The sequence below is a fragment of the Phoca vitulina genome, unplaced genomic scaffold (genome assembly GCF_004348235.1).
Source record: "Phoca vitulina isolate PV1807 unplaced genomic scaffold, GSC_HSeal_1.0 scaffold1, whole genome shotgun sequence".
In the NCBI taxonomy this organism is placed as follows: domain Eukaryota; kingdom Metazoa; phylum Chordata; class Mammalia; order Carnivora; family Phocidae; genus Phoca; species Phoca vitulina.
The window spans coordinates 61296812-61321633 of NW_022589704.1; the positions used below are offsets into that span (position 1 = coordinate 61296812).

General features: G+C 36.3%; 1 protein-coding gene across 1 annotated transcript in view; it reads right to left on the reverse strand.

The window, feature by feature from the left end:
* Positions 1-24822, reverse strand: part of UBR3 (ubiquitin protein ligase E3 component n-recognin 3) — a 178567-nt gene that overhangs the window by 13231 nt on the left and 140514 nt on the right. Inside the window, exons 25-27 of the mRNA XM_032401120.1 lie at positions 13385-13509; positions 7812-7919; positions 7566-7691 (exon numbers count right to left, since the gene is read on the reverse strand). Coding sequence (XP_032257011.1) covers positions 7566-7691; positions 7812-7919; positions 13385-13509 — 359 coding nt within the window. The remainder of the gene's footprint in view (positions 1-7565; positions 7692-7811; positions 7920-13384; positions 13510-24822) is intronic.

Sequence of the window (24822 nt, forward strand, 5' to 3'; positions counted from 1 at the left end):
CGAAGCTATATCTCTCCAAGAATTATTTTAGTGACATCTTGCTTTTTTGCTATGCTGTGTTTTCATTTTCACTCAGTTTAAGTATTTTCTAATTTCTTTGGGATTTCTGCTTTGATATATAAGTTATTCAAAAGTATGTTGCTTAATTCCCACACATTTGGGGATTTCCATATTTTTTTGTTATTGATTTTAATTTAATTCTTATGTGGTCAGAAAATATGCTATATGATTTCAACTCTTCTACATGTATTGATACTTGCATTATGGCTTGGCATATGGTATATTCTGGTGAATACTCATGTGCACTTGTAAAAAAATATGCATTTTGCTACTGTTTGGTGAAGTATTCTATAGATGTTATAGATGTTAATGACAGTAAGTTGACTGATAGTATTGTTCGGGTTTCATTTATACCGTCTCCTCGTTATTGACTAGTAAGAAGTGATTGAGGTCTCCAGCTATAATTGTAGATTTGTCTATTTCTTCTTTCAATTGTCAATTTCTGTTTATGTAATTTGGGGCTTTTTGTTTTGTGCATATATATCTTTAACTGTTATATCTTCCTGCTGTATTGAGAAAAGGCATTTATTTCTAATATAAGGCACAAAAATAACTTGAGAAAAGGGGAACTACCAATGGTAGAAAAATAGTAATATTTTTCATCTTTATGATATGAAATCCAACAATGAATAAAAATTAACAAAGATCTACATAAATGAATTTTTTTTCTCCTGGCATTCATAGACTACTTCAGGATTACTTGGGTTATCTTTATGCAGCAGTTGTTGAGTCCAAATCTGGGTCACTAAAATGAGAGAAACCCTAGCTGAGGAAAAATTTATGAAAGAAAAAAGTTTCTCACTTGACTTAGATAAAATAGAGTGGCAGATTATTCTAAACAAAGAAAAGTTATGAGATACTTTTTTTTCAAGGTCAGATAGTAAATTATCTTTTTACTTGTTTTCATTTTCTAATTATTTTCAAAAGAAACATTATATAACACGTAAGTTGTAGTAAAAGAAATAAAATGGCTCCTAAATATGGAAATGCTCAACCTTAGGAGAAATGCTAATTAAAACTACATTGAGATATATTTGACCTAGTTAAAAGATCTAGAGGCAAAGATCAAATAGTTCGAGAACACACTGCATAGACACATTATTAGGGAAACTCTCATACATTACTATTAATGTAATTGATACAACTTCAGTGAAAGGCATTTGGTAATAACCATCAAAACTACAAATGTATGTAAGGGCTGACACAGCAAACCACAAATAACTTATCCCACAAATACAATCGAAAACACACAAAATAACTTGCATGTGCTATTATTCATTATTGTATCATTTATAAATAGCAAAGGATTAGAAATAACCCAAATGTTTATTAATAAAGGACTGATTAAATACATCCTGGCACATCATACAATGAAATATTCTGAATCTGTAAAACAGAATGAAGGTCTTCATACACTGAATATGAAATGATCTCTAAGATACACTCTTAAGTGAAAAAAAATACAAGCTGTAGAACAATATGTTAAAAAGGGGCTGAGGAAAAAATACACACCTCTACACACATATTTTTTTGGTATATGTATATCTGGAATAATATAAAGGAAACTGACAGCACCTGATAGTGACTGAGTGGCTAGGGAAAGGGGTATTTCTTTCATAGAAAATGACACAAAGAAATGGAAAGACATTCCATGCTCATGGATTGGAAGAATATATATTGTTAAAATGTCTACACTACCCAAAGCAATCTACACATTTAATACAATCCCCAAAATACCAACAGCATTTTTCACAGAGCTAGAACAAACAATCCTAAAATTTGTATGGAACCACAAAAGACCCCAAATAGCCAAAGCAACCTTGAAAAAGAAAAGCAAAACTGAAGGCATCACAATTCCGGACTTCAAGTTATATTACAAAACTGTAGTGATCAAAATAGTATGGTACTGGCACAAAAACAGACACACAGATCAATAGAACAGAAAACCGAGAAATGAACCCACAAGTATATGGTCAATTAATCTTTGACAAAGCAGGAAAGACTATCCAAAGGGAAAAAGACAGTCCCTTCAACAAATGGTGTTGGGAAAAGAATGAAACTGGACCACTTTCTTACACCATACACAAAAATAAATTCAAAATGGATTGATGACCTGAATGTGAGACCTGAAACCATAAAAATCCTAGAGGAGAACACAGACAGTAACTTCTCTGACATCAACAATAGCAACTTCTTTCTAGATATGTCTCCCAAGACAAGGGACACAAAAGCAAAAATAAACTATTGGGACTTCATCAATATAAAAGCTCCTGCACAGCAAAGGAAACAACAAAACAGAAAGACAACCTACAGAATGGGAGAAGATATTTGCAAATGACATATCTGATAAAGGGTCAGTATCCAAAATCTATACAGAATTTATACAACTCAACACCCAAAAAACAAATAATCCAATTAAAAATGGGCAGAAGACATGAATAGACATTTTCCCAAAGAAGACATCCAGGTGGCCAAAAGATACACGAAAAGATGCTCAATATCACTCATCATAAGGGAAACACAAATCAAAACTACAATGAGATATCACGTCACACCTGCCAGAATGGTTAATATCAAAAACATAAGAAACAAGTGTTGGCAAGAATGTGGAGAAAAAGGAAACCTCTTGCACTGTTGGTGGGAATGCAAACTAGTGCAGCCACTCTGGGAAACAGTATGGAGGTTCCTCAAAAAGTTATGATCCAGCAACTGTACTATTGGAGATATTTACCCAAAAAATACAAAAATACTGGTTCGAAGGGATACATGCACCCCAATGTCTATAGCAGCATTATTTACAATAGCCAAATTATGGAAACAGCCGAAGTGCCCAATGACTGATGAATGGATAAAGAAGATGTGGTCTGTATGTATGTTTATATATATAATGGAATATTACTCAGCCAAAAAAAAGAACAAAATCTTGCCATGGGTGGAGCTAGACAGTATTATGCTAAGTGAAATAAGTCAGAGAAAGACAAATACCATATGATTTCACTCATATGTCGAATTTAAGAAACAAAACAAATTATCATGGGGAGGGGGGCAAACGAAGAAACAGACTCTTAATGATGGAGAACTGATGGTTACCAGAGGGGAAGTAAGGTGGGGGGGGGGGGTCAAAGAGGTGATGGGGATTATATATATAAGCAAATATAAATACCACTATTTCTCCCCTATCTGCATTTAATACAAGCATGCCTTGCCTTTGGTTACTTAATATATTTTTGAGATTTTTCCATATTAGTACATAGAAAACTTTCTATTCTTTTCTTTTCTGCAGAGTATTCCATTGTATGAATAAACCACAATTATTTAGCCAGTTTCTTATTGATTGATATTTGAGATGTTTTCAAATTTTTTTGCTATTTCAGTATGTCTATTCAGCTATCAATAAATTGATCACCCTATTATTGTACTATAAGAGACATCTATAGGTGGAGTATTCATAATTACACTGAGATTCAAAGACAGTATAATATGCAATATTATAATGGTTTTTACAGACTTAATACTAGAAGAAAACTACCTGTACTCCTCAAAAAATGTTTTGTGTAGCAAGAAGCAGCACAGCTCAGAGGTTAATAGTGCAGATTTGGCATCCAGACTAAATGTGTTCAAATCCTGGCTGCTTTAAATACTAGCTTTGAATCTTGGGCAAGTTATTCATCTCTCTGTTTCCTTGTCTGTAAAGTGAGGATCATAAGAGCTACCTCATAGTTGTTGGGAAACTTAAATGAATTTAAATGCAAAGCACTTAAAACAGTGCTAGCATGTGTCAATATACAATAAATGAGAGCTATCATTATAATTATTCATGGCAAAACTATTGTTGACAGAAGAAAGAAAAAGTTAAAGGAGATATATTAGAGCACTGGATTTCAAATTTGGGGGGGGGCAGTGGTGGTAATCACAGTCTCCTGTAAGAGTCTGATAACCATTTTCTTCTTCTTTTTTTTTTTTTTTTAAAGATTTTTATTTATTCATTTGCGAGAGAGACGGAGAGAGAACAAGCAGAGGGAGAGGGAGAAGCAGGCTCCCTGCTGAGCAAGGAGCCCGATGCAGGACTCGATCCCAGGACCCTGGGATCATGACCTGAGCCGAAGGCAGATGCTTAACCATCTGAGCCACCCAGGCGCCCCCATTTTCTTCTAAGAAAACTACACATACACAAACATCTTACAAACAATGCTATGGCATTCAAAAATTACCTGAAGTCCCTGTGTAAGAATTCCAGAGTAATTGGATATATATGAGAGGATGCATTTAAGTAGGAGAAAATATAAGAGAACCATACAGATTACTATAATTAGCCCTATTATGGTAGTAGAAGTAGTGTTACACTAAAATATTTAACTAAATTCGGAAGGTCTAATAGATTACTGTGGAGAACAAACTGTTGTATTGGAACATGTACTAGGTACCACTCTTGATGAATTCCCATGCTTACCAAAATGTTAAAAAAAATTTAAAAATTTACTGTTAAACTCAAGGGTCCCCTGGCTATTCGAAATAATTACTGAATTTATTAGCAAGGTGGCTAAATGTAGATGATTAATGTTCAAAAACCTGACTGGATTTCTACATTTTAGCAACATATTGGAAAATACAATTTTAAATGATTCCATTTATAGTTTAAAAAACAAACAGACAAACAAAAAGACATGCACAGGAAACTTCATAAGAATTCTCTTTGGGATAGGGCAGGAAAAAAAGGATGCTGCCTGTTACTTCCACTGTTCAAAATTCTAACTGGACATGTATTAAGACAAGAATAGAAAAAGATTTGAAGGAAAGAGACAATATTGTCCTATTCTCAGGTGATATGATCATAATTACATAAAATACCTAAAAGAATCAATAGGCAAACTATTAGAACCAATAAGAGAATTCAGCAAGTGGCCAGTCACAAGAACACACCAAAATCAATATTATTATTCCATACCAGCAAGGAGTAATCAGTATGTCAGAGAAATAAGACATCATTTAGACAGAAACTAAAACCATGAAGCCTCTAGGATTCACTTTACAAAGAATGCTCTAGACTTTAAAATGACAATTTTAAAGTCCTATGAGAAGTATCAAAAGAAGACCTGAATGAATGGACATATAAACTATGCTCAATGCCTTAAAACTACATGTTCAAAACAATTCTCATCTATTATCTTGTGGGATTTTGGAAGAAAATTTACAAATTGATTATAAAATTATTCATGAGAATAAATGTCCATATATAGCTAACAAGAAAATGTTCATATATAGCTAACAAGAAAATATGGAAGTGACATAAAGGGAAAAAAAGTGAAATCTACAAAAGTTAGATTATACAAATGACAAAAATCTAAACAAAAAGAGAGCAAATTTCTATCTAAAGTTGTAACCTAACTTTTCTCACTTCAGTTGAATATATCTATATCCAAGCAATCACTCAACTTGAATATAGGCAAAATAATTTCATTCAGGCCCCACAAACTTACTCCATATTTCTTCCCCCTATTAACTGTACCAGAAAGGTTCAAGTCTCCCAGGCCCAAAACCCAAGTACAGTATGACTCTTCTCCCTTGACCCCCACATGTTCAACTAAAATCCTGAGTATTCCATCTCTGAAATTTCTAATTTCTCCCTATTCTCTCCAACTAGCTTTTCTGTTCCCAGTCTCCATTCCTCACACTCCCAAATCTGTCTTATATTAGAATGAGATTTTATCCTAAAATAAAATTTGAATCATGTCATTTTTGTTCCCAATCTTTCAATGGTCCAAATTCCTTCATGTGAAATTCAAGATCCGCTACAACTTCACCTTAATCTATTTCTAACACTATGTAGCATTGTTCCTTTTTGCGCCTCCTAACTGATGCATTTCTTCCCTGTTCTAATATGCTTGGTGCGCTACTACAAGCATCACAGCCAACCCCCAGCCAGCTTTCAATGCCCAGTTCAAGAGCTTCTGCTTCCAGATAATTTCCAACTTATGGGAGAAAAATACCTTCCAATAAAAACAAATGACAAAATAAACCATACGTAATAAGCACACAAAGAATCACAGCCTATGGCCTTTAAATATGAAAGAAGAAAAGTTAATGAAGGAAGTAGTAGATTTTTTTTTCTATTAATCTTCTCCATGCTTGAGGATGCTCAACAGTAGTCCCCCCACTTATGACAGTTTCGCCTTCTGTGGTTTCAGTTACTGGTGTCAACTGTAGTTTAGAAACAGATGATCCATCTTCTGACAAATGGTCAGAAGGTCAAAAGTAGTCTAACTCTACATCACAATGCCTACACATCGGTCATTTCATCTCATCACGTAGGCATTTTATCATCTCACATCACCACAAGAAGGGTGAGTACAATACAGTAAGATATTTTAAGAGAGAGACCGTATTCACATAACTTTATTATAGTATATTGTTATAAATGTTCCATTATTATTGTTAATCTTTTACTGTGCCTAATTTATAAATTAAACTTTATCATAGGTATCCACGTATAGAAAAAAAAAAACCTAGTATATATAGGGTTCGGTACAAGCACTGGTTTCAGGCATCCACTGGGGGGTCTTAGAACATACCCCCTGCAGATAAGGGGGAACTACTGTATGCCAAAGGAAACACTTTTAAGTTGAAATTTAAAAATAAATAACTATGAAATAAAATATCTAATGGACGAACATTTTTAATTTAGTCAATATCCATAAACTTTAAATGTTTTGAGGATAAATGTGCAGAGTTTATCTTGAATCACTTAAAAAAAAAACCCAAAAAACTATTTAATGCAATGGTCAATTACGTAAGAGAGAAAGAACGATCAACTGCTTAATTCTGATATCCTGCAGGCTTCGAAGACTATATATGTGATAAATGTCTTAATTCCCGTATCAAATTCCCTGGAAACAGAAGACAGATAATGTCAGGATTATAATCCTGTGAGCAGTTTGGTTTACTTACCTTCTGGTTCCCTATTCTGTCACTTTCTTGACTACTCAGATCAACCCAGTTTTATAAAATAGATTCAACTAGTAATAATTCATGTATCCAAATTTTTAACATAACTATGTACAAATTGAACATTTTCCTGTTCTAAAATTATATAAATGCCATCATGTCTTCAGACAACCAGCTTTCTGACCAACATAACTTTTAAACGGATAGTAAAAGTAGATGATGATCAGTGATTAATATACCAATATGATAAAAATAATGATAAATATATCAATATGACTACTATGATCCTGTTCAAGTACTGCGTATTTATTATCACTGAATTCATACAAAAGTGCTCAAATATCAAGTATTAGTAATATTATCATAAAAGTGAGTGGATACTAGCAAATACAAAAAATAACATTAATAGTAAATGTTCTAAATATTTATTACTTTGAGTTAGACTAACGTACTTGCATGACAGTTCTGTATATAGGTTTAAGTATTATACTATGTGTCAGTACATTTCAAAAAATTAATTAATTGTAAAAACACGACTTCTTATTCTCTACCCCAAATTATACCTGGCAGCTAGGTAAATCTTCCCCAAAAAGGTGGTGCTGAAGAAGGCTGGTGATTCTGAGGAAAGGTAAGCAGAAGTCCTGTAAGTATTTTTCCATGGATTCAGGAGACCAAGCAATAGGGCTAACCTAAAGTTAAAAAAGAGAATCTGAACAATTTATTCTATAATAGATATAGCTTAAAAATTACATTCATAATGGCAACAATATCCAGATTTTTAACAAATAACCACTACATGTGGAGCATACCATTGCACATTCCTGAGTTCCTTCTTCATGGTATAACTTTCCTTTAGATAGTTCACTTATCACAAAGCTCAGTAACACTTCATAAGACTTCTCTGCATCACATGTATTCTGGGAAAAAATGAAAAATGGGCTCCATCAGTCACTGAAAATTACAGAAAAAAATTACATTGGAAAGAACACTTTTTAATAAGTAGAGGTATAGCTGTGACTACATTTTTTTCACAAATATAAACTTCAATTCCTCAAAATCTGTGTACAACAGTACACCTCTGGATTCACAATGAAATTGGGTGTGTGATAAAACTATTCCAATACTTATTTCTGTAAAATTTTTTTAAAAGACTTTATTTAATTATTTGATAGAGAGTAGGATGGGGACAGGAGCAGAGGGAGAAGCAGGCTCCGTGCTGAGCAGGGAGCCCAACGTGGGGCTTGAGCCCAGGACTCTGAGATCATGACCTGAGCCAAAGGTAGATGCATAACCGAAGAAGTCCAATACTTCTTTAAAAGACGGATGTAAATTACATAACATATGTGTAAATGAACATATGTAAATCATATCTTTTGACCCAGTAATTTCCACTCCTGGAAATTCTTCCTAGGGAAATAATCTAAAAGGAAAAAATAACTATCCACCCAAGACATTCATTGCAGCACTATAATAATGAAAAACTAGAAATAACCAACAAAAGTGAAGCAGTTACCTAAATTATGCCATATCAACTCAAAAGAATATTTTATAGGCAGGCAGTGAATATGACAAATTTGAGCTGTATGAAAAATGTTCATATGATGTGAAAAAAGCCAACAGAAGCAATATACATACACTCATTATAATGGCAAAATCATACATGCATGAAATAGAAGAAACATGAACCACAAATTTTTTCTTTTACAATTTCCCTCAAATTCCCTGAATAAGATTTGTTAAAACAACTTAATGTGAAAGTAATATAGGACAATATGTTTATTAAAGAATGTACAAATATTTACATTAAATAACAGTTTACAAATTAAGCTTAATGATGCTATACTTTTTATAAGATAGGAGAAATAAAGGCTATTTATAAATTCAAATTTAGGTCAATAAGGTTTTTTTGTTCTTTGTTTTTTATAAGAGAGAGAGAGAATGTGTGCAGTGGTGTGGGATGGGGGGAGGGGCAGAGGGAAAGGGAGAGAGAGAATCTTAAGTAGGCTCTAAGCCCAGCAGAGTCCCACATGGGGCTTGTTCTCACAACCCTGAGATCATGACCTGAGCTGAAATCAAGAGTCAGATGCTTAACCTACTGAGCCACCCAGGCACCCCTGTCAATAAGTCTTTTTACACATAAAGAAATATGCCCTTTTTTATATTCACTGAGATATTAGAGGTTGTTGCAAATTACAGTAAGGTGTAAACTGGACTAAAGTAATAACTTTGCTATGATGTCATTTATTCTACTCATTAACTATACTTTTTAAATAGTAAAATATAAGACTTGAGTAAACACTATAGGATATATGTTTATCCTGACAGTCTGATAAGCACTAAAGGTCTGAACTACAGAATTTGTTATTTGATGATACTTAGTCTTCCTATTGTTTCTCATGGGTTATTGTGCTCTCTTCACCTAGACAGTAAATTCCAAAATGTCAGGAACTATACTTTGTAGTTTATATGTTTCCCTTTGCATAACAAAATTCTGAGCAATAAATACCTGCTGTCTAGTTGACAGAATTTATTTTGGTAATGTTGGAGTTCTTGACCTTGGAACTTGCCTAGATAATCAATTCTTTGCATTATCTTTAAATTACTCCTCTGCTTTCTGTCATATCATTCAGCCATGTAGTGTTATCATGTCCTGATTCTAAACTACAAAAACAGTCCTGACTCTACAACTGCACTCTTTAAATCATGTGATCCACTCCACCCTTGCCTAATTAACCAACAGGATGATCACTTGCCAAATATGATGACCTATAGGTTACATATAATTCACAACAATCAATATCCCACTAAATTCAAAACAGCAACACATTATGTTTTTAAAATTAATTTAATCAGAGTAGTTTTTAAATAGAGTTCACTTAAACTCAAAATGCAGAAGACGCAAGAAAATATTACCATGATGTTGCTGCTTATAACCAATGTGACATATTAAAGTTTCTGAAAATATACAATTCAGCTTAAAAGCTTCCTAAATTCAATATACCCGTGATTAAAAGATTTACAGAGTATAACAACAGAGAAGTATTTCAAGTCATAATACTTTCTAACTTATGGGGAAAATATCCTCCAACAAAAATAAATGATGTTGAGATCATCCAAGTAAGTTACTGAGTGATAATCAGCTTTTAAGTCATTATTATCAAAATACATCTTAAGCACTTCTTTTACACATGGCAGGTACTATATCAGATCAGGAAGTCAAATATAATGTAATATTCACTCTTTTGTATGGAGAACTTCTGATCAGAAGATTTATTAGATAAGAAAATAATTTTATTTCATACGTAAGAAGTCTTAGGAAAGCATATTATTATATAGGCAATATTTGAATTTACAAAGAGGGTTGTAAAGCTTAAGAAGAGGATTTCTGAGACCACGGATGAAAGAACTAGAATCAAGATCAAAAGAATCCAATGGGAGGGGCACCTGGGTGGCTCAGTGGGTTAGGCATCTGCCTTCCACTCGGGTCATGGTCCCGGGGTCCTGGGACCAAGCCTCTTGTGGGGCTCCCTGCTCAGTGGGGAGTCTGCTTCTCCTTCTTCCTCTGTCCCTCCCCCCTGCTCGTGTTCTCTCTCTCACTCTCAAATAAAGTCCTAAGGAAAAAAAAAGAATCCAATGGGAGAGATGGCAAAGGAATGTGGGTTAAATAAAGAAAAGGATCAGAGGTTGAGAGATGCAATAGTTAGGCGTGGGGCAGATGCTTTGTCTAAATTATAGTAGTTCTTCAAATTTTGGGAGTGACAGGAACTTTGAGTATATACTGGATGCTATGGTCCCACTCCCTAGCAAAACAAAACAAAACAAAACAAAAGGAAAGGAAAAGACCTCAGATTATGAAACCCCGGTATAGTCTTTTAACAGAAATTCCACTAACCAAAAGAACACAATTTATACTAACTGTAATAATGATTTTTCCAGCACAACTAAACCTCATTATCCTTTAAAAATACATAGTACGTATTTTTTTTATTGCCCTGGACCAGATTAGAGCTGGCAAAAATCTGTTTTCACTGGAATTATCATACCTGAGGATAAGAAAATGAGGGATGGAATGAGTAAGTGAGACTCAATGAAGAAAGGAAAGAAGTAAAGAAGGGGGTGAGAGAAGGAAGGAATAAGTAAAGGAAGAAGGAAATTAAAAAAAAATGAATGAATGATACAGAACAGTTACAGAAATCACAATGATATATTTCATTACTTGTAAACATTGTTTTTGCTATTATTTACAATCTGCTATATATCTAAATGTTTAGATCTATTATAGAAAAAGCTAGCAACATGTGGCAAACCAACCAACAAAATAACCATAATTTTTTGTTTCCATTCACTAAAAGCAATTTATATGGCTATAAACTTCTAATTTATGTTCTGATAAGAATCTGCCTTACATTAAATGTTTCATTAACTATTTTTTAAAATAGCTAATAATTATCAAATTGAGAAAGAAAATTGACAGAACAGTTACCCTAAATTAGTTCCATCATAGATTTACAACTGTCTAATTTTCTGTCATAAGGTCTCATTTTAGCAAACAATCAGATGAATATATTTAGACCTAAATAATATCAGAAAATGTTTTAAATGTGTACTGTTTCATAATCAGACAGATTATTAAAGAAATATATATATATATATTTAATGATTTTATTTATTTTGATACAGAGAGAGAGACAGCGAGAGAGGGAACACAAGCAGGGGGCAATGGAAGAGGGAGAAGCAGGCTTTCCGCTGAGCAGAGAGCCCAATGCAGGGCTCAATCCCAGGACCCTGGGATCATGACCTGAGCCAAAGGCAGACACTCAATGACTGAGCCACCCAGGCGCCCCAAGGAAATATATTTAAACAATGACACAGCAAAGAAACCTAATACACCTGATTTGAATACTAACAATCCAAATATCAAATTACAGTGCAGAGATATTGAAAGAGTATTTAGAAAACAAGAAGGATAATGGCAGAAGGCAAAATTATCCAAGAATGAACTATTTAGTGGCAGGAGTTCAGTCTAGTATTCAGGCCAACAACCAATATCCCTAATTAAGACATAATAAACTTGGTGATAATACTATATTAAATTTTTGTGCATATAATCATGGTTTGATGGGGCACCTGGCTGGCTCAGTCGTTAAGCGTCTGCCTTCGGCTCAGGTCATGATCCGAGGGTCCTGGGATCAAGCCCTGCATTGGGCTTCCCGCTCCGCGGGAAGCCTGCTTCTCCCTCTCCCACTCCCCCGCATGTGTTCCCTCTCTCGCTGTGTCTCTCTCTGTCAAAGAAATAAATAAAATTTTTTTAAAAAATAATCATGGTTTGGGAGTAAACTAGTAATAAAAGTGAAGATTATATTGAACACATTTCATTAGTGTAAGTTTTCTCTCCTTCGATATAAGTACATATGATTTTAATACAAACCTTTCAGTAAGGTTTAAAACCTCTTGAAGAGTCTATAAACCAATCAATAGGTTCAATTAACACTATACTTACTATTTTTTCCTACCAACCTCCCCAAATAAACACTGAAGTAATTTTCTTATTTTACCTACCTCTCAGCCAAACCACTAAGTCACAGTTCTTTGGTTCTATAATATCACTTTTGTTCTGAAGTCACTGAAAATACTTATGTTTAACTAAACTTGCACACTTTTTCTAAATTGTTTATGTAATTTTAATCAGAAAACTTTAAATTTGCTAAGAACTTATGCATTTTTTTTAAGAGGGGGAGTGGGGTGGGGCAGAGGGAGAGGGAGAGGAAGAGGGACAGAATCTTTAGCAGGCTCCATGCCAAGCACGGAGCCAGACATGGGGCTCAATCCCACAACCTGAGATCATGACCTGAGCCAAAATCAAGAGCTGGATGCTTAATTGACTGAGCCACCCAGGCGCCCCACTTATGTATTTTTTTTTTAACATGGAAAAATTATTATTTAAAGAAGCATAATTAAGAAAAGACTAGGATTTTTAAATTCCTAAGTGATGAGTCAAAAGCCATCTTTGGATTGATTGAAAATAGGAGCAAGGAGAAGAAAAGATGACAAATAAGTAAAATAGGTAAGTTTGCAGATACTTTATTACTTGCTCACTGGTTGGCACAATTTTTATAACTTCTCTAAGTTTAAGGCTTGCAAGCAAAAGCAAAACAAAACTGCCTAAATAAAAAGGGAAAAAGGCCAAGGTTTAGAGAGAGATGCAGAAGACCTCAGTGATTAAGGAAATATTTTTAACTTTTTTAACCTAAAGGTGCTTATTTCAATTGAAATACTATTACTAACTCATTTGCCTTCCAAACACTTAATCTCACTCACTCATATCCCCAACTTAAATGAGTTCACCAAACTACTAAATGACAAATTCAGAGAAGACACTAACCTTTTTGAGAGCTCCCGTGTGTTTCCAGGCTGACCTATCTTCCTCATTGCATTTAACTGAAAGTGCCACAAGAGCTTGTGTGTATAGTAGGGTAAAAAGCACCTTCACAATGCAGGTGAAATGGTCTACAAGAGAAAGAGAAGATCATTATTTCCTTGGAATCTAGACATTTTGTACTCAAGATCATTTCACAAATATATGTCTTCCCTTAAACATGTAATTGTTTTTTGTTCAACATTTAAGTAGTTAATAAAATGAGATTATAATGTGATATTTGCTAACTGATCTGAAATCATAAAAGCAAAATTCCTTCATTTATCCACAGAATATGTAAATGAGAGGCATTTAGCATAGTGTAAAGTGTGCTCTGTTTTAGAAGACCAGAGTGCTAATGCCACTCAACCTTGGAACAGCTGTGTAATGTTGGCAAATCCCCTTACTGGACATTAAGTGCTTAACAACGTCTAGGAGCCAATGTTTAAAACCAACATTTCATCCAATTCTAGTATGATACAAACCTTATAAAGAATATAACATATAATGCAGAACTTCTGAAGTTAAAAAAAAAGGAAATACCAATATTTTAGGCACTCTGAGTTTAAAAATTCAATTTAAAACTATAACAATGCAAAAACAGTAGTAAAAATACATAAAATGCCTGGTAGCTTCTAGCACATATTAGGTACTTAATAAATGATAGCTTAAAATCATAATTAATATTTACATACAGCTAATAACTTAGAAAATTTCCTCGAATGTCTCATTTAATCCTTATAACAGTCTCAACTGGACATCTGAGCTTCAAAAGGATGTGCCTCTGATAAAAAGGTAATAAGCACCCAGGTCTGAACTTGAATCCATATAGATCATTTTATTGCAGATTCAGTATTCCTTCTATCGTATTATGCTGCTCCACTAATAAATGGGTACTACCATTTAATCAGCTGCTGAAGTCAGAAACCTGTAGATATCCTTGATACTTTCCTATTTCATTCTCCCCACATGAAAACAATCACTAAGTCCTGTCAATTCTACTTTTAATAACTATCTCAAGTCACTTCCAACACCCTGGACTAGGCTTCTAACCTTTCTTGCCTACACCTATAATCCCAGATTAATTAGTTGTGTTGGGGGTCCCCAAGACCACTTCCAGGCTGATGATGCACCAGGAGGATTCACAAGACTCAGCATATAGTCCTATGATTTATTACAGCAAGAGATATAAAGTAAAATCAAAGGCAAAAGGCACATTGGGCATAGCCAGATGAAACTTAAAGAGTTCTTTACCAGTAGAGTAACACAGGGCATGCTTAATTCCTCCTAACAATCAGTTGTGAAAGCATGTGAGAAATTGACACCAGGGAATCTCGTTAAGTGAAATTCAGTGCCCAAGGTTTTTACTGGGGGCAGGTCACATAGGCACCCTCTGCCTAGCACATATCAAAGTTCTAAACTCCCATGAGGAAAGCAGGTATGTCAGCATAAACCACTGTTTGTACAGTTTAGACACAGTGAGCCACTCTCACCAGTTCTGTGGATGGTGGAGATGATGGAGACCCTCCCCAAATCAAAGTTCCCAGATGCCAGTCAAGGCCTTTCAAGTTAACAGTCAGGCCTTGTTTGTTTTTCCTGCACAGTGATTTATGTGCATCACCTCTTAGCCCCCTGCAATCTACTTTTTTTATTATTATTATTACAGTCAGACTGATCTTTTTAAAAGAAATATTTGGTATCCTTCTACTGGGTCTCTGTACAAGTTGAAACACTCTTTCCTTCCTCATAGCCTAGCTAACTCTTAGTTAGATGATACCTTAAGGTCACTTCCTAAGGAAAATCGTTCCTGATTTTAAAGTGAGTGAGTGGGTGTGTGCATGCATACACACATTACTCATGTTGATAGGTTGGGATGGGAACTTGACATAGCTGAGCAAGTCAGAGTGCCTATCTGGGATCTTTCTAACTAGAGGTAAATGGAAGGTATAAAGATGTGAGTCTAGAAGTGTCAGAGGTCATGCTCCTGGTCTATGGCAGAGACTGTCTAAAGTAACACTGAATGAAGCAGACCCACAGAGGGGAGAGACCCAAGATGGCAAAAACCCTGCCAGCATCCAAAGCCCTTGTTCTGGTAATTCCCAAGACTACCCTCAACTGCTAGAGTTTGGTAATGTGAGTCCATCAGTGCTCTTCCTCTGTGCTTATAAGCTAGCTCTAAGTGGATTTCTAAATGTCCTAACACCTAGGTGATAAACATATGCCAGGATACAGACATTAAGACCTTACAATCTGGATAGAGAGAAAGAGACAGACAGATGGCTACACATATTCATATGGCATACTGGAAGAAAATAAGAGGAGGAACTAATGGAGATCAAGGGCAGGGCATAGAAAAAAAGTAAAGTCTCCTGTACCAACCTGGAAAGGTAAGTCTTGAATAACAAAGAGAAATAAGCCATTTCATAAGGAAGGCAGGGGCAGGGAGAGTAAAGAAAAGGGGATTCCAGACAGATGAAGCCATTTTTATGAGGGCACAAAAAGAGCCTAAGGTTTACAAGAATTGTAAACTGTCCAATGTAACTAGAATACAGGTAGTGATTTTTGAGAGATGAAGCTAGAAAAGCAATCTTCATGCTAAAGAGGAAAGGTTATGAACTATAGGCTACCTGTCTGGAGCCTACAGAGATGCTTGGTTTGCCTTTACCCTGTTTAGTTTTTACTTACTGACATTTAAAAATAGGATATTTCTTGGAAGGAAAACTTCCAAACTCATTTTATGAGGCCACCATTACCTTGATCCCAAAACCAGACAAAGACCCCATTAAAAAGGAGAACTACAGACCAATATCCCTGATGAACATGGATGCAAAAATTCTCACCAAAATACTAGCCAATAGGATCCAACAGTACATTAAAAGGATTATTCACCACGACCAAGTGGGATTTATCCCTGGGCTGTAAGGTTGGTTCAACATCCGCAAATCAATCAACGTGATACAATACATTAACAAAAGAAAGAACAAGAATCATATGATCCTCTCAATAGATGCAGAAAAAGCATTTGACAAAGTACAACATCCTTTCTTGATCAAAACTCTTCAGAGTATAGGGATCGAGGGTACATACCTCAATATCATAAAAGCCATCTATGAAAAACCTACAGCGAATATCATTCTCAATGGGGAAAAACTGAGAGCTTTCCCCCTAAGATCAGGAACGCGGCAGGGATGTCCACTATCACCACTGCTATTCAACATAGTATTAGAAGTCCTGGCCACAGCAATCAGACAACAAAAAGAAATAAAAGGCATCCAAATCGGCAAAGAAAAAGTCAAACTCTCACTCTTTGCAGATGATATGATACTTTATGTGGAAAACCCCAAAGACTCCACCCCCAAACTGCTAGAACTCATACAGGAATTCAGTAAAGTGGCAGGATATAAAATCAATGCAAAGAAGTCAGTGGCATTCCTATACACCTACAACAAGACAGAAGAAAGAGAAATGAAGGAGTCGATCCCATTTACAATTGCACCCAAAACCATAAGATACCTAGGAATAGATCTAACCAAAGAGGCAAAGGATCTGTACTCAGAAAACTGTAAAATACTCATGAAAGAAACTGAGGAAGACACAAAGAAATGGAAAAACATTCCATGCTCATGGATTGGAAGAACAAATATTGTGAAGATGTCAATGCTACCTAGAGCAATCTACACATTCAATGCAATCCCCATCAAAATACCATCCACTTTTTTCAAAGAAATGGAACAAATAATCCTAAAATTTGTATGGAACAAGAAAAGACCCTGAATAGCCAGAGGAATGTTGAAAAAGAAAAGCAAAGCTGGCAGCATCACAATTCCGGACTTCCAGCTCTATTACAAAGCTGTCATCATCAAGACAGTATGGTACTGGCACAAAAACAGACACACAGATCAATGGAACAGAATAGAGAGCCAGAAATGGACCCTCACCTCTATGGTCAACTAATCTTTGACAAAGCAGGAAAGAATGTCCAATGGCAAAAAGACAGTCTCTTCAACAAATGGTGTTGGGAAAATTGGACAGCCACATGCAGAAGAATGAAACTGGACCATTTCCTTACACCACACACAAAAATAGACTCCAAATGGCTGAAAGACCTAAATGTGAGACAGGAGTCCATCAAAATCCTAAAGGAGAACACAGGCAGCAACCTCTTCGACCTCAGCCGCAGCAACTTCTTCCTAGAAACATCGCCAAAGGCAAGGGAAGCAAGGGCAAAAATGAACTATTGGGACTTCATCAAGATAAAAAGCTTTTGCAAAGCAAAGGAAACAGTCAACAAAACCAAAAGACAACCGACAGAATGGGAGAAGATATTTGCAAATGACATATCAGATAAAGGGCTAGTATCCAAAATCTATAAAGAACTTATCAAACTCAACACCCAAAGAACAAAGAATCCAATCAAGAAATGGGTAGAAGACATGAACAGACATTTTTCCAAAGAAGACATCCAAATGGCCAACAGACACATGAAAAAGTGCTCAATATCGCTCGGCATCAGGGAAATCCAAATCAAAACCTCAATGAGATACCACCTCACACCAGTCAGAATGGCTAAAATTAACAAGTCAGGAAATGACAGATGTTGGCGGGGATGTGGAGAAAGGGGAACCCTCCTACACTGTTGGTGGGAATGCAAGCTGGTGCAGCCACTCTGGAAAACAGTATGGAGGTTCCTCAAACAGTTGAAAATAGAGCTACCATTTGATCCAGCAATTGCACTACTGGGTATTTACCCCAAAGACAGAAAAGTAGGGATCCGAAAGGGTACGTGCACCCCGATGTTTATAGCAGCAATGTCCACAATAGCCAAACTGTGGAAAGAGCCAAGATGTCCATCGACAGATGAATGGATAAAGAAGATGTGGTATATATATACAATCGAATATTATGCAGCCATCAAAAGGAATGAGATCTTGCCATTTGCAACGACGTGGATGGAACTGGAGGGTATTATGCTGAGCGAAATAAGTCAAACAGAGAAAGACATGTATCATATGACCTCACTGATATGAGGAATTCTTAATCTCAGGAAACAAACTGAGGGTTGCTGGAGTGGTGGGGGGTGGAAGGGATGGGGTGGCTGGGTGATAGACACTGGGGAGGTTATGTGCTCTGGTAAGCGCTGTGAATTGTGCAAGACTGTTGAATCTCAGATCTGTACCTCTGAAACAAATAATACAATATATGTTAAGGAAAAAAAAAAAAAAGAAGATAGCAGGAGGGGAAGAATGAAGGGGGGGAAATCAGAGGGGTAGATGAACCATGAGAGACGATGGACTCTGAGAAACAAACTGAGGGTTCTAGAGGGGAGGGGGGGTGGGAGGATGGGTTGGCCTGGTGATGGGTATTAAGGAGGGCACATTCCGCATGGAGCACTGGGTGTTATGCACAATGAATCATGGAACACTGTATCTAAAACTAATGATGTAATGTATGGGGATTAACATAACAATAAAAAATTAAAAATAAATAAATAAAAATAAAAATAGGATATTTCTTCTTTTTTTAATTTTTTTAATTTTTATTATTTATTTGACAGAGAGACAGACAGCGAGAGAGGGAACACAAGCAGGGGGAGTGGCAGGCAGAGGGAGAAGCAGGCTTCTCGCTGAGCAGAGAGCCTGATGTGGGGTTCGATCCCAGGACCCCGGGATCATGACCTGAGCCGAAGGCAGATGCTTAACGACTGGGCCACTCAGGCGCCCAAAAATAGGATATTTCTTATAAAAATCCCCAATTCCCCTTATTCTCAAAAAACAGGAAGATCTGACAATACTGGGCCCACATTCTTACATGCCAACAATGATCTGGAGCTGAGTGATAACTGTCCTCTTCAGCCAAGCATACATTCTAGAGAATTGTCACAGTCTCCCACTCCCAATTATATCAAACCAAAGACTGTTTTCACAAGGAGTCAGTATATAACATTATTGTTAAGAATGAATTTAGGCTATGAAGCCAAATTGTCTAGATTTAAATTCTGACTCTTCAGATCTTAGGCAGGTTAGTAATATACTCTTCCTTTTATTTCGTCATCTATTTAATGGAGATAATAATCTAACCTACCTTAAAGGGATTAAGTGAAATAAAGTTTATACTTAAATGCTTAAAACAGTAAATAGCAATGACAATCAGTAAATATCTGTTGTTATTAATATTAGCATTTGTTACCTGGTTGATTATCTATAGGCATTTGATTTATAGCCCCTAGACTGGCCAATGGAAGCCACTGAAGAACTTTAAGCATGAGAATGCTAATATCAGATTTGCATTTTAAAACAATCACTGTTGGTACAGGGTTAAGATGGTGGAGGAGTAGGGCAACCCTAAGCTTACCTCTTTCCTCAAAAACAACTAGATAAATATCGATCTATCCACATATCATTCAGAACACCCAAAAAAATCGATCTGAGGACTGAGAGAACAAAGCTGCATGGCTACAAGCAGAAAAAGTGACCACCTCATGGAAGGTAGGATCTGCAGAGAGTTGATTTGGGGGAGAAAAGAGCCATGGGAGCTGTGGAGGGGAGGAGCCCCGATCGCAGAGAGAGGAGCAAAAGAGAAAGAAAGAGAGAGAGAGAGTGAAGAAAGAGTAAAAACACACACAGGGGACTGCACCAGAAAACTCTTCCCCAAAACCACTGATTAAGAAAAGAAGAAAGTTTAAATACTGAGTTTTTTATAAATAGCAGAGTGCAGAGTCTGAAGTTTCAGAGGTCAGCACCATCGCCAAGGTCACGCCTCGTGGCCTTAGTGGTACTCCTGTGGGGAAGGAGGGTGGAAACCAGGGAGTGGGCAGCGTGGTCTGAGGATCCCCTGGGTCCCACAGGGAGAAACAATTCCCCTGCTTGGTGTGTATTTGGTAGAGGTGATATGGCCTCTCCGGGGGCAAAAGACCCTGCAGGTGCCATTGAGCTACCCTCTTCACCAGCACAGGAACAAAGAAGCTGGCTGAGGGCAGCAAACCTTCGCAGCGGCTTTGTGCTATGATTTATCATAAACTCCAAACCATTGTGCAATCGTGTGACTGTTTTTTGGGACTAGCCGGCACCAGCCACAGAGCAGCAAGATTCTCCCCCAGAGGATCAGTGCAGGTCCAGCTTCAGGGGGTCTCTGAAGTTTGGAGTTTTGAAATTTAGCCGTGCCTGAGATAAAATACAGGAGTGCTGTACCACCTGGCAGGCATTCAGCTTGGACACAGACAGGGTGAAGGCAGGGATCTGATGGAAGCAGGGGACACAGGAAGGGTAATTGTTTGCTTGTCTGTGAGGGTTTCCTGAGGAGTGATGGGCATGAGCTCTCAGTCCTGAGACGACAGAGTGGGTTGAAGCCATCCCCCCCCACCAACTCTGTCCCCCATCAACACTGACCAACTTCAGTGAGCAAAACAGCACCACCAAATGGAAGCCAGAGCTGCTTACACCAAGCCCCGCCTCCCTGCACCCTACAGGTGCATCTCCACTCGGGCAAGGCCACCTAAGAATCAGAGCAGCAGGCTCCTCCCCCAGAAGACCAGTACAAACCCCTTGCCCACAGCAAGTCTACCGATCATAGAGAGCTTTAAAGCTTCAGCTCTAGGAGAAGCAGGATCTAGCTTCCTTTGGGGTTTTCTTGGGTTTTTGGTTTTCTTTTTTGTTTTTGATACAGAAAAAGCAATTTTTTTATTTGTTAAATCAAGCTTCTCTTAACAAGCAGACCAAAACACACCTAGGATCTAGCTTTCCTTTATTTTTTTTTTATTTGGACCTCCAAAATGACAAGATGGAGGAATTCACCCCAAAAGAAAGAAAAGGAAGAAGTAACAGAAGAAGTAACAGCCAGGGATTTAATCAAAACAGATATAAGTAAGATGTCTAAACTAGAATTAGAAACAACAATTATAAGGATACCAGCTGGACTTGAAAAAAAAACGATAGAAGACACTTGAGAATCCCTTACTACAGAGATAAAAGAACTAAAAACTAGTCAGGCTGAAATTTTTTAAAAAATGCTATAACTGAGATGTAAATCCGAATGGATGCCATGACAACAAGGATGGATGAAGCAGAGGAATGAATCAGTGATGTAGAAGATAAAATTATGGAAAATAATGAAACTAAGAAGAGGGAAAGAAAGGTATTGGATCACGAATGTAGACGTAGGGAACTCAGCGACTCCTTAAAGTATAATAACATTCATATCATAGAAGTCCCAGAAGATGAAGAGAGACAAAAAGGGGCAGAAGGTTTGAGCAAATTATTGTTGAAAACTTCCCCAAATCTGGGGAAAGAAACAGACATCAAAACCCATTAGAGAGAACTCCCATTAAATTCAACAAAAGCTGGCCATCACCAAGACATATCATAGTCAAATTCACAAAATAAACATACAAGGAAAGAATCCTGAAAGCAGCAAGGGGAGAACAGTCCTTAACTTACAAGGGAAGACAGATCAGGTTCACAGCAGATCTGTCCACAGAAACTTGGCAGGCCAGAAGAATGTGGCAGGATATATTCAACATGCTAAATGGGAAAAATACGTAACCAAGAATACTTTATCCAGCAAGGCTATCATTCAAAATAGGAGAGAGAGTTTCCCAGACAAACAAAAAGTAAAGGCATCTGTGACCACTAAATCAGCCCTGCAAGATATATTAAAGGGGACTCTTTGAGTGGGGGGAAAATAAGACCAAAAGCAACAAAGAGTAGAAAGGAATAGAGAACATCTCCAAAAACACCACCTTTACAGGTAACACAGTGTTTCTAAATTCATATCTATCAATAATCACTCTGAATGTAAATGGACTAAATGCTCCAAACAAAAGACACAGGGTATCAGAATGGATAAAAAAACAAGACCCATCTAAAATATTCACGGCTGCTTCTTAGGAGAAAGGGACTGAAACAAGACAAGATTAGTGGCAAGACAACCTATTAGCAGATAGCAAAAGTACCACAAATGAGAAATTAGATGACCTGAACTAAGGGAGAATAATGATGATGGAGAGAATGAGTTAAATTAGAGAAATTTAAATGATAAAAAAGACAGGATTTGGTAACCCTCTGAAGGTAGAGAATGATAGTAGTCTCTCACTGTAAAGTAATGGTCTTCCAGTGTTCACCTTCAGGTGGTTTGATAGTGGGGTTTTGGTTTTGGGTTTTTTAAAAGCACACTGACTGAGAGAGAGTAGATGTCCAATTTCCCTTTCCTTTTAAAATGTTGATAATTGGATTTGAAAGGCTTTGTTTTCTGTTGCAACCTTAGAAGATAGCAACCGATGGACCCAATGTACATCTTATATGAGTGATTCCTTGTTTTCTTCCAAGTCCCTAAAAAAAATGATTTCACATGGTAAGCATTTAGTAAATATTGGATGAATGAGTGAATGTGGGAACTTAAGCATAAGCTGTGACTTTAAACTGCCATTTGAAATACTTGAAAAATGATGATAAAGCAGAAAAAAATGACTGAAACCCGAAATTAATACTTTGCTGCATTGAAAAGCTAAGATTATGCTTATAGTAGCTGTTATTTTCCTTAAATATATTACTTCTTTTTAAGCAAGAAAAAAAATGTGGTTTAAAATGAGAGGGCATTATATATGAGTGGTATTTCTGGGCATTACTTTACTTGAAATGCCTGTGCAAACAGACTGTACACTTTATAGTGCTACCGCATGACAGGAAAAAGGGGTGGGGGAACATGGTGCTGTGAAGGCTGCTCAATAATGAAAAACTGATCACATAAGATACAAGAGTTCGGTATGGAAGAAACGTTAGCCTGGAGCTCTTTAAAAAGTGAATTTTTTCTTAGGATCAAAAATGAAAATTATATTCCTTACTTCCTATTCTAAACGTCTGTGAACTGAAGTTTCTTTTTTTTTAGGGGGAAGGGGCAGAGGAAGAGGGAGAGAGAGAACCTGTGGAGCCTGACACAGGGCTCTATCTCTCGACCCTGAGATCATGAGCTGAGATGAAATCAAGAGTCAGACACCCAGCTGACTGAGCCACCCAGGCACCCATGTGAAATGAAGTTTCTGAAGTCCTGGACAGATGCCATATCTACCTCATTATACTATTTGAGAACATGAAGTCATCGGTTTTGTTATTTACATTCAATTTATCATTTTTAAAAAATCTTAAAAGAGTTCATAACTCATTAAATTAAAACATTTTAAATAGAAAATGTGTAAATCTTTGCCTATATTTCTGACTTAATTTCATCAAGATAAAATCCTAAAAAAAAGGAATAAATAGTTCAAAGGGTATTGACATAACTGAGACAACCCCTTGACTCTTTAATGATACCAATAAAATCTGAATAAACCAGAGTTTCTTCAGTGGGTAATACATAAGCATGCGATGAGCAATTTTCAAAAATAAGACAAGTATTTAGTAAGGTACCCTCTCTATGCAATGGCATTTGTGTTGGGTTTTGTAAAAGTAATCCAAGGAACCTACAGTCTTCTAGGGAGATATTTACTGGTTGGCCTATGGGTACCATGCTTAATGCAGGTGATAAAACAAGAAGACAAACAGGATTCAGATGCCTGCAGAAATTCCTTTCCCATAAACTGTTTTAGAGTTAAGGTAATACAAAATGCTCCAAGTTTTCTTTTAGGACAAGGTGCATGTAAAACAATAAAACCTTAAGGGGAAAATCATACAAGTAAAAATGATATAATCTAAAGATGGTATCATTTTATTGTTTTCCTAAAATTACCATGAAAAATTTCTATAAAGAAATATACTATTCCACTGCCTCCATGAAGATCTTTGCACATATCCATATAAACATCAAATCTTTTCAGTCTTCTCTTTGATGATCTGAGTTTCTAACTACACACACTCTCTCTTCAAAAAGTCTAGTATACAGCAAAAATCAATTTGTGGTGTGTTTTGTGTAATAAGCTCAACTCCATTTTCTCTGATGAGTGAAGAACCCAAATAGTTTAATAAGACTCTTTGCATTAATCAACATAGAACTGAGAAAAGATTCCAAGTCCTTCAAACAACTAATAAGGTAGTTAAAGCTATTCCCTTGGGTATACTTCAGGGCAACTGTGGTTTGGGTCTAATAAACTGCCAACATCCTCAAAGAACATTATAGAGAAATGATCACACTATAAGATTCAAAGATTCAAACCAAAGCAATAGCTTTCTTGAATTTCAAAAAAGAAAATAAGCAATTTACCAGAAAATAAGACAACTGGATATTTAATATCCATTCTACAACCATTTACTGAGCATATTATGTAGCAGGTAGGCACTAGGGATACATGTAAAATGATGCAAGTCCTGGAGGAACTGATAGTTTAGAAAAGGAGATATTAAAAGAAAATCTACCATTATGACAATGAGTTAAGTGTCAAAACAGAACTATAGATGAGTTATTATGGGAAAGGGAAAAGC